Source organism: Astatotilapia calliptera, chromosome 7 (genome assembly GCF_900246225.1).
Source record: "Astatotilapia calliptera chromosome 7, fAstCal1.2, whole genome shotgun sequence".
In the NCBI taxonomy this organism is placed as follows: Eukaryota; Metazoa; Chordata; class Actinopteri; order Cichliformes; family Cichlidae; genus Astatotilapia; species Astatotilapia calliptera.
This window is the reverse complement of record NC_039308.1, coordinates 54,648,456-54,662,770: the sequence shown is the minus strand read 5'-3', so window position 1 is coordinate 54,662,770 and position 14,315 is coordinate 54,648,456. Positions and strand designations below refer to the sequence as shown.

Genomic DNA, 14,315 nt, shown 5'->3' with positions numbered 1-14,315 from the left:
TATCCAGACCTGCGCTGTTCACGTGACCGATTACAACCCTGACTGACGTCACTGATGACAGTGCTGTGACAGAGAAAAACGTCTGTGGTTCTGAAGAAACAGGTTTATACGGAACTGCACAACTTCCGAAAGCGCTACCACACCAAAAGAGTATTATTATTGCCATAAGCTGTACTAGTCGCATTTTGTCGCGAATGATTTTGTTATATTTATCTCGAAAGGAGCTATATAAATAAAAACGTATTTTACTTTCTTCTTATTATTATTTTTGTTATTGAGCTAACATAAAAAACGTCTCTGATAGAAATATTACAGTATAACTTTACTTTTACAACTTATTTATATCACCGCAATAAGCTTAAAACTGTTTTTCTTTTCATTTGATAGCTCTGTGAAACTTCTTGCATACGAACAGGAATAATAAATTCTGATGAGCTACACCTAGTTTTATTTAAATCTACTGAGTGACACAGTATTCCAGGATTTAACTGTAGTCATCCACACCGCTCAGGCCCACAACCCCCCACCCACCCATCGCCAAAGACAGACAAGACTCTTTTGATTTAATAAGCAAAGTACATTATTTTATTCTTAAAGGGAAAAGGGGCATAGAAACACTTATTCATTTTGGTAGTGCATTCAGTATAATCTGAGAATATTACATATATTAGGCTAATTATATTAATATAATTTTTGCAATAAATATAGGAATTATGATGATGGTGGTGATGATGATACTTTATTGCCAGACAACTCTGAACTTCACCACATTATCATTATTATTATTATACAATTTTATATATCACATGAACTCATCTATGACATGATAATCAAAAGGTTGTTGTTGTTTTTTTCCTCACTCAGCTGTTTAATGTTCAGTTATACCCAATGAAAGTGGCATAAACCCTGGCAGTCCTGCCCTCTGCTGCCCTTGTGTGGCGATTACTAAGACACACAGTTTGGTGGAAATTCACAAATGACCACATATTAATACTGGGAAACCCCATATAGCTCCAGTGGTGAGCAATACATGCACCAGTAGTTTTAAAAAGTTGCAGCTTCTCATGGAGCCCCTTGGGAAAATTAATAGTTAATTAATTAATTAATAGAACGCATAGTTCTGATTTACTCCAGTTTCAGATATGGTATTGTCTCTTTAATGCTTTTTAATGCTTATTATATCTCCAAGATAAGGATGGCAACACTGCAGTTTTATTGTTAAAAGAAAAACAGTTATAGGCTGAAGACAGCTACTACATCAAAAATGTTCAACATGGTATTGCTGAGATGTGCAGACTAGATGAAAAACATGATATAAGATTTGTGGCGTGAATGTATTTGACAAGCTGCATGCTCACATTGGATAATGTATTCATTAGCAACAAACAGTAGGTGGCTTTTCGTTTGTTTCTGTGAGATTGCAGGCACACACCCCGACTGCACCCTTGAAGAAACATAAAAACAACAAGATATCTGATATATTCTTAGGCAGTTAGCAGATATGCTGTTGTTGGTATTTCAAAGGTACTGTACAGGTGTTAAAAGTGACCAGGTTTTCTATGTAAAGGCCTAGTTATTGATGTTAAGTCATTAAACTCAACAAATCAAAATGCTCTTCAGAGCTAAATGATCATCATCACACTTTGGTTTAGCATGAAAATATATATATATCACAAAGGTCCAAAGGGTCCAAACGGATATTTAAGTCGAACTGCCTGAGAATATTACATACCATTTTTCTGTCAGCTTGCACTAAATTCTCTGCTCTGTGCTCTTAACTTCATGGTTATGCTACAGTGTTAACTAAAAACTTACAAAAACAACTGTGGGCCTTGACTAGGCATTTATTTGTATTTTTAGCAGATGGTGCTTCCCACCCACAAACACCTGGAGCTGCCAAAGAGCTATGTAGTATTTATTACTGCACTGGTTACCAGCAGCGCCGTCACTTTAGAGAAGACTAAATAATTATTTTGTGACTTCACATAAATTGCTTGCAATCCAAGATCAGATGTGTTGTTACAAACACAGTTAAGTTCAAGTAAGATGAAGTGAGGTTCTTCCTGTCAAAGCACAACACAGCTGTCATACTGGGCTTTTTGCAGAAGCGTGAATGTGGAGTACTGACATTACCTGACATTTCTTGATCTCAGCAAATAGCTCAGTATGAGTTGAAGGGCTAAAGCAGAAAAACAGAACATTAAGTATCTGTATGTGTTACCCACAATGAAATAACAAGCAAGCTCCAAAGCTGACAATCACTGAGATCGCTGCTGCTGTCAAACAAGAAAACATTGCATCCATGGCAACAGCTGATGAGTTATTACAAAAACCAAAACCCAAAACAACAACATCAAAAAAAAAAAATGAGGGAAGAAATTAAAACAACTCTTTTAAAAAACGTGTTATTGCAATATCTACACATTGGAAGGAAGGAAGGAAGGAAGGAAGGAAGGAAGGGTGATTTATCCAACCTAATGTATGAGCCTACCTTGCAAACGACTAACAGACTGAGCAACAAATACATTTCAAAGGATTATCATTTTCTGATTTGATTCAGGATAACAGCTAGGCTAAAAAAGTGTGTGTGTGTGTGTGTGTGGGGGGGGGGGGGGGGGGACCAGCTGTGTTGGGGTTATTGTTGAGCTTTGAAATCAGCCATTAGTGTGAATTGGTCTGCCTTGTTAGCCTTGCATTAAAGGCAATAGACAGAGTTTTATTTAATATCAGATCAGAAAAATCCAGGTGAAATTACCATATAATGATGTCTGGTCTTTGATCGCATGAGACTATTGTTGATGACATCCTCCAGAGGATTAAAAATTGTTTCGAAAATGAACATCATTACAAGGAGGACATTAGACAAGAAAGTGTTGTTGAAAAATTCTACGTTACACCTCAAGCTTGGAAAGGGGTCATCATCAAAAAAAAGAAGAAGTCATCCTTAGATAGTTAGATAGTTTTTTGTTAAGTTATGTTGTAATTTATGTTAGGTCAGTCTGTCTTGTCTCTGCTAGCCAGCTAACTAGGCCTCTTAGTTAGCTAGTTTAGAGTTTTTCTGTTAAATTATGTTGTAAATTTATGTTGCATGTAGCACCTTGGTTCCTGGAGGAACGTTGTTTCGCCTCACTGTGTACTGTTAAACTGTATATGGTTGAAGTGACAATAAAGCCAACTTGACTTGATCATCAGCTGGTCATGCCAGCAGCACCAGTCTAATCAGCTCCTTGACTCACTCACACTTTTTCAGAAGTATACAGTTTTTCAGACCATCAGGGAAAAAGTTTGTGTTCTTTAGTTGAAAAATCCCTTGACAAAATTGGGAAGTGAGTCAGTGATTTGACTTAGACTTTCAAAAACTGTGTTTTTTTAAATGATTTATGTTTTTCTACAAATATATGCACGTCAGACTCTTAAGAAAACTTGCAACGTGTGAGTGCATGTAAATAGTGAACGAGTCAAAATATTGCATACCTTCTGCAACTGAAATATAAACGGAGGAGAAAGGATTTATTTCGTACTGTGGAGATTGTTTGTAATTTCCCATTAGTAAGCTGAAACGATAGATATTAGATATATTATAATCTATTTTATAAGTATTGATAGACCTAAAAAGAATCCTGTGTGTTAAACTATAGACATTTTACAATAAAAACGAGAATTAAAGAAAAATAACTTTTCAGGTCCCACCGAGATTTGAACTCGGATCGCTGGATTCAGAGTCCAGAGTGCTAACCATTACACCATGGAACCACGTGTCAGCGACCTACTAAAATCATAGAGTGAATCGTGACACATCTTGTTTCTGCAAGGTGTATATTTATTGCGGATGTATTGTTTCCCTTGTAGACCGGAATAAAAAGACAAAACTTGGGCACTTACTTGTGACTGGCAGAATTACTTCAATGCCGCTCTCACCAGCACTCGGCTGCCTCCTGGTGGTCAACATGTGTAATTGCAAGAACCGCAGGTATTGATTTTCATTCCGTTTTCTGCTCGTCTTTGAGGCACATGTGAGTATGTAAACCTCAGGGCGATTCCAATGTCTCCAGTCCACACTAGTAATAATGACCTAACCATGTCTAAATTAAGTCTACAGCCACAATTTAGTGATCTTTCATTCCAAATCCTTTCCAGGAGGTGCACTTATGTAATTGTAATACTATGTTAAACTGCTGCTGATGAAACATCTTGCATGAGATCTTTTTGAAATACAATTAATTTAGATCTGAATATACAAATTTAACGATGATCTTTCTGCAAAGAGTACCTAATAACACTTAAATTAAAAAGTGCAACTGCACATCCGTGAGTTCACCACAGTTAGCAGGCCTAGCACAAAATCAGTTTATGACTGAGATTGTTCAACTCTAGGGTAAATCTCCTTAGTTCAACCAATACCTGTGAAAAAAAAGCATTATAGACCGAGGTGCAACATTACATAGCAGGACTCACTAGCCTTGAGCACTCGCAGGGTTGTAGTAATGTGGTTGCTCTGTCTCCATAAAAATAGTAATTTCTTTAAACCTTGAGCTTTGAACTCATATGGAAACATCTGTTCTCATAGAATTCTCCATTAACAGGTCTCACCAGTTGATTTAGACAAATCTTATGTCATTTCCTTTCCCACCTTTACTTTGTTAACAGGCTTATTTAGTTATTGAGCAGTGTTAGAAGTGTCAAGGTTGGTTTTCATCTGAATTATATACAGACACAGAGGGAGTGAAAATGATCAACCTCACTGGGATGAATAGTGATTGTGCATTAAGTAAAGATCCAGCTCTGGTCTGATGGATAATCACAGTTCCTGTAGCAGGACGTGACCACAATAAAGATCGGCAGCTGAGCTCTGCTATGGATTTAGCCACAGCAGAGTGCAGTCAAATGGTGCATACTTAAATGAGAGCGCTATCACACCACAATTGATCCTGCTATCAGAAGTTCACCAGGAAAAATAGAAACTTTATCAGAAGTTGTTGTGTGTCGCTCTTTTCAAATGCTTCATGCAGACATAAATCTATTCCCTGGCTCTCAACAGCTGATGTCAGACTCAAGTGAAAGTGACAGGTTATTCTGCAGCAGCGTGGTCAGCATCCAGGTGCAGCTTTTCAGAACATGTAGATGTTTTCTTCCCTCCCCACTCTATGACAGCTTCTGTGAAAAACAGCTTTTGCGAGAGATAGAGCTGACAGGCAACTGCACCAGAAAGGTGTACGCCTTAGGACTGCATTAGAAAGTGAAAAAAGCCCTGAAGTTCTTCAGCTCAAGATTTATCAACGTTGTAAGATGCAGACCAAAGATATGCACACATATGAATCAAACCAATGACACCGCTCACATTTAACCAGTTGCAACGAGTTTGTGTCGTGTGTAGTTTTTGGTAGCATTTGCATGTCATCTTGTCAGCTTTGCATGAATTTTGATAAAACGTGGTAGGGTTGTAGAGTGGGGTCATGTTAACAATCCATTAAAATTTGGCTTACATCCACCAAGGTCTTCAAGGTCGAATGAATGATTTATCAGTCGGAAAATGATAAAAAAAAAAAAAGCTTTAGAACGTAGAAAAAAAATTATCCTTATAAGTGAGATGTGTCAACATATAGAAACTACTGTAAAAATATTTTAATATGTCATATATGACCTCTGACCTCACAGTTGTTAGATTAAACTGCAGGTCAAAGTGATAATAATTCTATACAGTGTTATTTAAACCCATGCTTCGTACTGCTTTTGCTTGCATTGACAACATGGAATTACATATGGGGATATACAAATATCTCGTTACTCTAGTCAAATAACCTCAAAGTTTCATCAAATACCTCATCATTAAATCTGTACCGCCTTTGTTTATACTGGTAACATTTAGGAAATGATTCTGGTATACGTGGATTTTAAATATGGCATTACAGTTTGCATCCAAATATCATGTTACATTTGACCTCTGACCTCACTTTCACATTTCACATCTGCCTTTCTTACATCTTAAAAGAAAGTATTATCAAGAAAAAGAACGAGCTGGTTATTCCTAAATCAATACCTTGTTTGATTTATTGATCATTACCTACGCCTACATTATCTGTCTAGCTGCCCTTCTCTGAATTTTACTGCACAACAAATTTCTTAAAGTAGTTTGAAAAGAACAAAGAAAAGAAAAATGAATATATACAGAATTCAACACTATTCCCCTAAAAGTAAATACTACCCAGAGAATGAGCTGCCATGCCAGAGGTTTGTGCTCTTGGAGTGCTTCTTGTTAACAAAGTGAAAATGTCCAAAAAGTTCTCTGCAAGTTTTAACTGCCCACTGAAAGACTAGCAGTAATAAAGGAGAAGAAATATGTTCAACTGTGAAGATTATTTCAATACTTTGTATAAAATGTAGTTTAAAGGGAAACAAATGACTTCCCGTGAGACAGCTGACACTGTTAAATTAGGATTAATGGAGAACAGATGTGGACAGAAGCGAATGTGCCACTAATATAGTTGCATATTTGATGGCACGCTTTACACTGAGATGTAATATTCATATAGGTGGCAGAACAAGACTCTGGAAATTAGAAACATTTTCTTTTTGTCTGTCACAGTGACTCAGCTGAAAGAGAGCACACGCTCCCCAGCAGCAATAATGATACCTGCATCTGAACGCACAGAACTTTTAAGCATTCAGTATCTGTCCAGCTTTTAGTCAAATGAAGGTTTGTTGCCGTCTGTAACTCTCTACATGGTCTGACCTCTGAGAAATCACATAAAGTATTTCAGTTCGGAAAGGCTATTCAGCAAGCCAAAAAGAAGAAGAAAAAAAATCGACATCTCTCAAGTGCTTACCGTGCTACCGTGTGACCTCTTCCTTTTATGCTTCTTTTCTTCCACTCTAGCTCTCTTTAAAGTCCCCGGCTGTATTTGGTCCATTAGTTCCTTGACTTAGTGACTGCATTTCCTTTCCGTGGGGCATCACTCAGGGTTTGTCGGCTGTCAATTGAGTGGAGCTCAAAAAACCCGCTCCTTAATTCTTTGTAATAGTGACCCGACACCCTGCAATTTCTCCACGTTCCGGTAATTATGACAGTTATGACTCTTTCTTTTTAGTAAAGCAAGCACTATGGCCTTTTACACTTGAGAGACACAGAGTTATTTCTATAACTTCATATAGACAGATACGGTTAGTCATATTAAATGTATTTGGTGATCCAACAGCGTAAATTATTTAAAAACCCCGTGCACTGAGACAAACTTAACAGCTCCAAAAATGTGTATCTTTACTTAACTCCAACAGGTCATCATCTCAGCCTATCGTGTTCATGAAGTAGACTTCTGAGCATCAATTACAACCATCAGCGATCCTGGGCGCAGTCAGAGATGAAAAACAGGCTCCACACTTTCACATAGAGTAGCAGTAAAAAAAACCTGCTTTTCTGTTTTTCACTCGTCTGCACAGTCGATCAGGAAATTACTCAAAAGAAAATGTTTAATTCCTGTGATTTCATTTATATAGCTGTCAAGTAACTCTAATGAAAGTACAATAAATGCGGTAGAATAAAGGATAAAACATTTTCCTCTGTGGTGTAGCGGATAAATTTACATGCTGTGCAGAGCTGAAGTGTACGTATGGTGTAAATCAGCTTGCTTTGCCTGGAGGTCGCTCCTTTAGAATGACAGGAGGCCAGGGGCCAGTTTAAATGATAAAAAAGTAGAATTTATGAGATTAAATGAATAAAACTGACAAGCTGATAGCGCAATCAGTAGGGGCATCTGAAGTTTTGTTAAGTTTAAAAGCCTTCATGCAACACCCCGCAACGGTGGAGACCACTCAATCAATTTTATACAGTGAATTTTAAAATAGTCGACGGGTCAGCCGGCGCCCTGCGGTGGCGAGTAAGCCTATCGCTGGTCTAAATCATGTAGTTGTCCCCTTTCTGCTTCAGTCTGCGCACAGCATATAACATCGGAGGATTTAACAGAGTTTCTATTCATGAATTTCACCCAAAGACTCATCATTAAGCCACCTGATAAGATTTGTTGTTCACCAGACCAGAACCCTTCATTAAGGGTATTAACCTGACTGAAACGGGTTTCTGATGGCAGAATAGGCATTTAATTTGAAACTTGTACCAAAACAACAACCTGCTTTGATATGACAGCAGCTAGAAAAACCTTCCTCGGAGGTCAAATAGTCACATGGTTTATGATCCACTGGTCACCACACTGGTCAAAGATGGGATAATGTTCAGCACTAATGAAACGCTGTCTGTGCATCGATTGTCAACATGTTATTGCTTCTACATAGGGTGAAATGGAATTCACATAGTGAATGAGCAAATTCATCTCGATAAATAAATAAATAAATAAATAAATAAATATGCTCTTTTAGCCTGATACAAACATAAATTTTAGATTTAGAAATGGATTTGTTTCCCTTTCTTTTTTCTTTTTTCTTTTTTTAAACATATAATTCCCTTTTGTAAATACTGCACAGGATATTTGTGGGTCTTAAACTGCTCATGTGAAAGCCTTTTTTTTCTCCCTTTTTTCAATTTACAATTTGACAGAGAGAGTGAGAACATTTTAAGTGACTTCAAAAACAGTTCACAAAATGACACCGATAATTTCACAAGAAGATAAATTGTGTTATCTACATCAGCGGGTATCCATGCTCATTTTTTTTCTTATGCTAGAATAACACAGACTTTTTTTTTTTTTTAAAAAGGAACACCATCACTAATATAAAACAATCCAAAAAAAACCAATTAGATTTATAAATACAAAAAAAGTCTAAGCAAACTCTTCTTATGACCCACTATTTTAAAAAAAAAGATGTAAACCAAAACATTTGCAAGAAAAAAAGAAAAGAAGAAGAAGCTTTCACGTACAAAACAACACAAGATCAGATCACTTCATTAGTGTGGGGAGAAAAATCCAAACTTTAGACTTACTGTTACTTTCAGCAATGCAATAAATGCATGAACACTGATGACCTGAATACATTTCAAGATACACTGGGCCTCATTAACACTAAAACTAAGAGAAGCTCTTTAGTAAGACACAGAGATCACATGAGTATTAACTGTGATTGTTACTGGATAACAGTGAATAAAAAAACCCCAAATACAATATTTTACTATTTATCCATGCTTCCTCAGACTTGGCTCACTCACAGCAAAGTTTCCTTAAATTAACATTTAGTGGAGGTTTCGCTACCTTTGCCCGCGCTTTTCTTCACTTCGGAGTAGATGATCGTAAGCACTTTGTGGCAGCTGTGCTGTGATATGCAGCTGCTTCACAGAGAAAATTCATAAACACTATACATAGCAGATCTTTGCCTGCTTAGATATGGTGAAGGCTGTTAAACCTTCCTTTCTGTGGAGAAAATCACTTGTGTTTTGCGGGGACTTTATAAACGCTTGGCTGTCCTTGAATGTAAACTTATATGATGGGTTAAAAATCAGAGTGAAGAGAGCTCTCTCCAGGTAAATAAACTGTCCACCCACTCCATGTATACTGTCTTACAGGGTGCTTGGAAAGATATTGTTCCACTTCAGCAGGTCCATAAAGAGGCCAGCCAGCAGTTTGTGTGATCAATTATATAAGAAAATACAATGAGTGAATGATCGCTGGTGTGTGGGACACTCTATCTCCCCCCTTTCCTCTCTCTGGGCAATAGAATGGGCACCAGTGAGGGAGCTAAAGAGAGCAGGGTCCAGAAGAGCTGTGGCTGTCCTTCCATCTCAGCATGTCAGTATCTAATCGAACACACACAGAGACAAAGGGAGGGCCGTTGGTTGAAAGGTGGCTGGATGTTTCCCAGATGCCGGCACGCAGTCAGAGGCCCGGAGGACAGCGTGCCTTCTAGAGCAGAGAGCTGGGGCTTTCTGGAGGCGGTGGGGGTGTGTGCGTGGGGCTGTGACGCATGGGTAGTATGTCATAGTGGCTGGGGATGTGGCTGCTGCGGGGAAGGTCGTAGGGGCTCTGGGAGAATCCGGTGGCCATTCCATTGGGCCCCTGCAGGACGCTCACTGTCGGCTCTGTCACAGTTTGGGGAAGGAGGAAGGGAAAAAAAGTGGGAGAGATACATAAGAAGGTAAAGTGTCAGGCACAGGCTGAGGGAAAAAAAGAGACCAGAGAGGTACATGCAACAGAGACCACATATATTTTCTTTTATCAAGGCGTACAAATTCTGTACAGGATCACAGTATGGGACATGACCAGAGAGGCCATAAGCTGCAGGACCCTGCTGAGCTCCACACACAACACTCCAACAACGCACTCACCAACATCATAGACATTCCTGCTTGCACTGCCCAGGAGGGTGGCAGTGCCTCCAAAGGGCACTTCACGGTGGGAGGGGGATTTCATCTCCACATAGCTGCTCTCTGTGTGCTTGCAAGCCAGCCCTGGTGGGTCTCTAATGGTAGCATAAGGATTCTCACTATTGAGGGAGCAGGAGCTGTTGCTGCACATGGAGCTCTTGATGTAATCTGCAGCTGCCGCAAGACAAGGACATATTTAGTATCAACAGAGATGAAGTGCCTGCCACTGACTTTTAACAATGGCGTACATACTGAACTCTGATATTAAAGGACTAAAATTTAAGCTGGTATCAGAGCGTGACCAGAAGAATGGAAGCGAAACTCGTTGCCATTCTCAAGAAGCTGAACTTCTTTTGTCTCGGACAGGTGACTAATGGTGGTACGTAGTAATCAGAGTACAAAGGGGAGAGAGTGGAGGACTCGTCTCATCCATAACAGTCTCATCATACTGATAAGAGGGCTCATTAGAGACCGCAGCAAAGCTGCTTCAGACCACTCTCCACACCCTTGGGTTTCTCACATTCACCACCGATTGAACAGTGTGGAAGACAAAATGACGTATCAGGCACGGAGCCATAGAGAGCAATTACTGTTGGAATAAAACCTCAGCCCACCATGATCTTGTCCAAAGTGCAGTGAGTTTTCACATAAATTACAGAGACTATATGGATGTGGGATTTTGGGTCAGAGAAATAGCTGTCTCAGAGGGGAACACGACCCAAATGGGAAAATGGATATATGGGCTGTTAAGCATAAAAGGATTTTGTAATTTAGCTGCTAGTGAAGCTGAACAGGATTCCATATGCAGAATAGGTCTTCACAGACACGCATGCAGCACACAGCAAACTGTCCCTGCTATTCATTTCTTACCTTTCCTGGAGCCTCTTTGTGTCTGTGCCTCACCCTGTTGAACATCTGTAAACATGTCAAAACAACAAAGTCAGACATCACATTAAATTCCCAGAACGTGTGAAGGTTGACAGGCGACGTCTCATTATAGTGAAATATTATTATTTTTTTATTTTTTGAAAGGATAGGAAGAAAATGATGGTGATAAGTTACTGCCAACAACAAAATACCACAAAAAAGAAAAAGCCAAGTACTGTGACTACAACAGTTCATAGCTCAGTAAATAAAAACCACTTTTTGACTTCCCAATATAATTGATGTGCTTTGTACGTATAAACTAAATGGGGGCTCCGACTTTTAAAGTCAAGCATGACAAAGAATTAATTATAGATATTAGGTTTTTGAATGGACATCCAGCCTATTGTGATTCCCCGAGCGCTGAACACTGTCCTTTTTGTCAAAGCTGCTGGCATCTCACAGATATGCACAAGGTGTCCTCTGGTGTCTGTGCATGACCCACTTGGTTATAACGAGACTAAGACTGCTTTCTCGCTCCAAACTTGTCACATACAGTATTGAATCTAGTAAAGGACTGTGCACACTTTTCTAAAGTTAAGCAAGCCTAAGCCTAACCAGGGAGTGGATGCAAAATTGAATTCAGTGATAGAAAATAAAGCAAAACAAAGTCCAAAAGACAAACGCTCCCAAAGGGGACATGGACTGCAATCACTTCCTACTGAGGATTTTATCAGTCTTTAAAAAGGGGCCCAGTTATCTCTTGGCATCTTATATTGCAGCACTTCACGGCAACAAAGCAAAAAGGACACCTTGTGCGTATCTCTAGGACACCAGTGGCATCTGACAGAACAGCAGCAGTTGACGCCTCAGGGTCAGAATGCATTGCAACAGTGTTCAGCGCGCCTAAAGTAGGACATAAGCAGTAAAGAAAATAATAATATTAATAATACAGTATTTTTACAACAGCTCACACTGTCATTCATTATCTGTGCACCACACCTTATTCTCCACTTACAAATGGTTACCTGACAATTACCATTAAAGAAAATGACTTTGATGTGCTTACATCAAACTACCCTTTAGTTTGTTATAAACCATTTATGAAATGCTAATATGCTCCTTTTAAATGCCACACTTAATTTTCTATCGTTCACAGCCTATGTGAGTGTAGTGTTTGACCCAATGTAAGCCTTCATAGAAAAATGTGCCACCAGGGGAAGTGAAAGAGGACTAATGAGCTCATAGTGACCCCTATTCATCTTCGCACCACTGCTTTCGCTGCATATCTTATCAAAATCAGAGCAAAGGTTATGTCTAACAAGAGACCCCTGGTTCATCTTCATTCACAGCAGGTTAGCGCCAATAAAGGGTGTGTGAGAACGACACGTGTGTCTTTTGCCCTTGAATCGCTGGCTCTGTAAAGTCCAAATTCCAGATCTACGAACTGCGATGTAATAAGGGAGAGAAGAAAACTGACCCAGGTCATTGAGGTTGCAGTAGGCCCTCCATTCAGACCCATTTCTGCTCTTCAGCGTGTTTGACTGTGAAAAGAAAAAGACAATGTAGTGTTGATTTTGTACTGCAGCATGTAATTTAGAAATTTTGTGTGAAGACATGGAGGGAGTTCATACTTTGAGGGTTAGAGTGCCGTCCAAGTTGCTGGAAATGGTTGAGACCACATTACACTGAGCCACGGTGTGGTAGCTAGGGTTGGAGAAGCACTGGCCACTGCTACTGCTGCTGTTCTGGCTCTGACTGATCTCAGGAGCACTGGTTCTCATCGCGACAGTACTGCCACACTCTGAGGATTTACACACAGAAAGGTTCAAAAGCAAAATGATACCTTTTTACATTTTTTCCCATTTTAGTGATATTGCATGGGGTGTAATATCCCATCACTTACATATATTGTAAGTGATGGAAAAATGCACATGCAAGACTCTTACCAGACAGAGAGTAGTCAGTGTTGGTAATGTGCATGGCCTGTGAGTACGATACACTTGGCTGGATCTCATGGCCCTTGTCCCTCTGCCTCTGTCTGTACCACACAAACAGACTAAGCATGGCCATGATGATGAGGAGGAGAAAGATGATGCCCATGACAGCCCCTGCCGACTGGCGTTCGGAGCCTCGTGCTGGACTGATCTTTGTGTATGGGTTCAGCTCTTCCATCATCAGAGCTGCTACAGAGAAAGCAGAAAAAGTGGGTCGTTTAAACAATGCGTACACATCTGTGTTTGAGCGATAATACCCCGTAAAGCCTCGGCCATCTCAATCACCTCTCACCTTGATCGCAGCGGATGCCTTTATAGCCAGGGCTACAGTAGCATGTTCCAGTCACATAGTCACAGGTAGCATTGTTCAGGCACTCGCATAGCTGCTGGCAACCATATCCAAATGTACCAGCGGGACACTCTGCATGACAGAGAGGCACATTATTACACCCATCAAAATTAAAGCACTTACAGAGTGGGAGCCAAACTGTTTATAGAACACACACTCATCTACTGGGTAATTTTGCTCAGAGCTAAAATGTGTTGTGCCTACTCAACTCTGCTCACAGCTCGTCCCAATGAAGCCGGTTCGGCAAGCACACTGGCCAGATATGTGGTCGCAGTCTGCACCGTTTTGGCAGCGGCAGACTTCGGAGCAGTCCCTGCCGTAGAACCCTGAAGGACAGCCTGGGACAGAGATGTATAAAATGTTGGGGTGGGAGGAGTGGTGAAAACAAAGAGAAGGGAAGACAACATAGAGAGTCAAGGTCAAATCGCAAAGGAACGAGGAAATCAATATCACTCAATGTCTCTGCTGCATACTCAATAAGAGACAATGTGAATGAATTGAAATGAAACATTTCCTGCTTCTGCAGAAAATGCTGTTATGCTGTCAACATAACCTAGAGGTGGAAATAAAGAAGAAGACAACTGCAAATAGTAAGAATCTATATGAGAGAAGAGAGGGGAAAACAAATGTAATTTTCATGCACAATAGCAGGAGCTCCACACTGCAAACAATACTGAATAAACCCCTCGAGGTGATGGATAATGGAAATTCAAATTAGTGGACTGATATTGATGATCTGCTCTATCCCTGGGTAAATGACTGGGATGTATTACAACCATTAATGAAATGACCATTAGTTCTG

The 14,315-nt window shown here is 39.7% G+C and overlaps 1 protein-coding gene and 1 non-coding gene across 8 annotated transcripts in view; both read right to left on the bottom strand.

The window, feature by feature from the left end:
- Positions 1-3,681: 3,681 nt before the first annotated feature.
- trnaq-cug (transfer RNA glutamine (anticodon CUG)) lies at positions 3,682-3,753 on the bottom strand. The gene has a single exon. It is a non-coding gene; the product is annotated as a tRNA-Gln (tRNA).
- Positions 3,754-8,822: 5,069 nt separating this feature from the next.
- The window catches only part of megf11 (multiple EGF-like-domains 11), a 79,590-nt gene continuing 74,097 nt past the window's right edge, over positions 8,823-14,315 (bottom strand). For 4 of the 7 annotated variants that reach the window (XM_026175829.1, XM_026175834.1, XM_026175832.1 and 1 more), the window contains 8 exons: positions 13,723-13,851; positions 13,457-13,585; positions 13,117-13,353; positions 12,802-12,971; positions 12,648-12,711; positions 11,174-11,218; positions 10,265-10,477; positions 8,823-10,018 (listed from right to left, as the gene is read on the bottom strand). In XM_026175829.1, coding sequence (XP_026031614.1) covers positions 9,843-10,018; positions 10,265-10,477; positions 11,174-11,218; positions 12,648-12,711; positions 12,802-12,971; positions 13,117-13,353; positions 13,457-13,585; positions 13,723-13,851 — 1,163 coding nt within the window. In that variant the 3' untranslated portion in view covers positions 8,823-9,842. The remainder of the gene's footprint in view (positions 10,019-10,264; positions 10,478-11,173; positions 11,219-12,647; positions 12,712-12,801; positions 12,972-13,116; positions 13,354-13,456; positions 13,586-13,722; positions 13,852-14,315) is intronic. The other 3 variants (XM_026175831.1, XM_026175833.1, XM_026175836.1) reach the window with 2 other exon arrangements.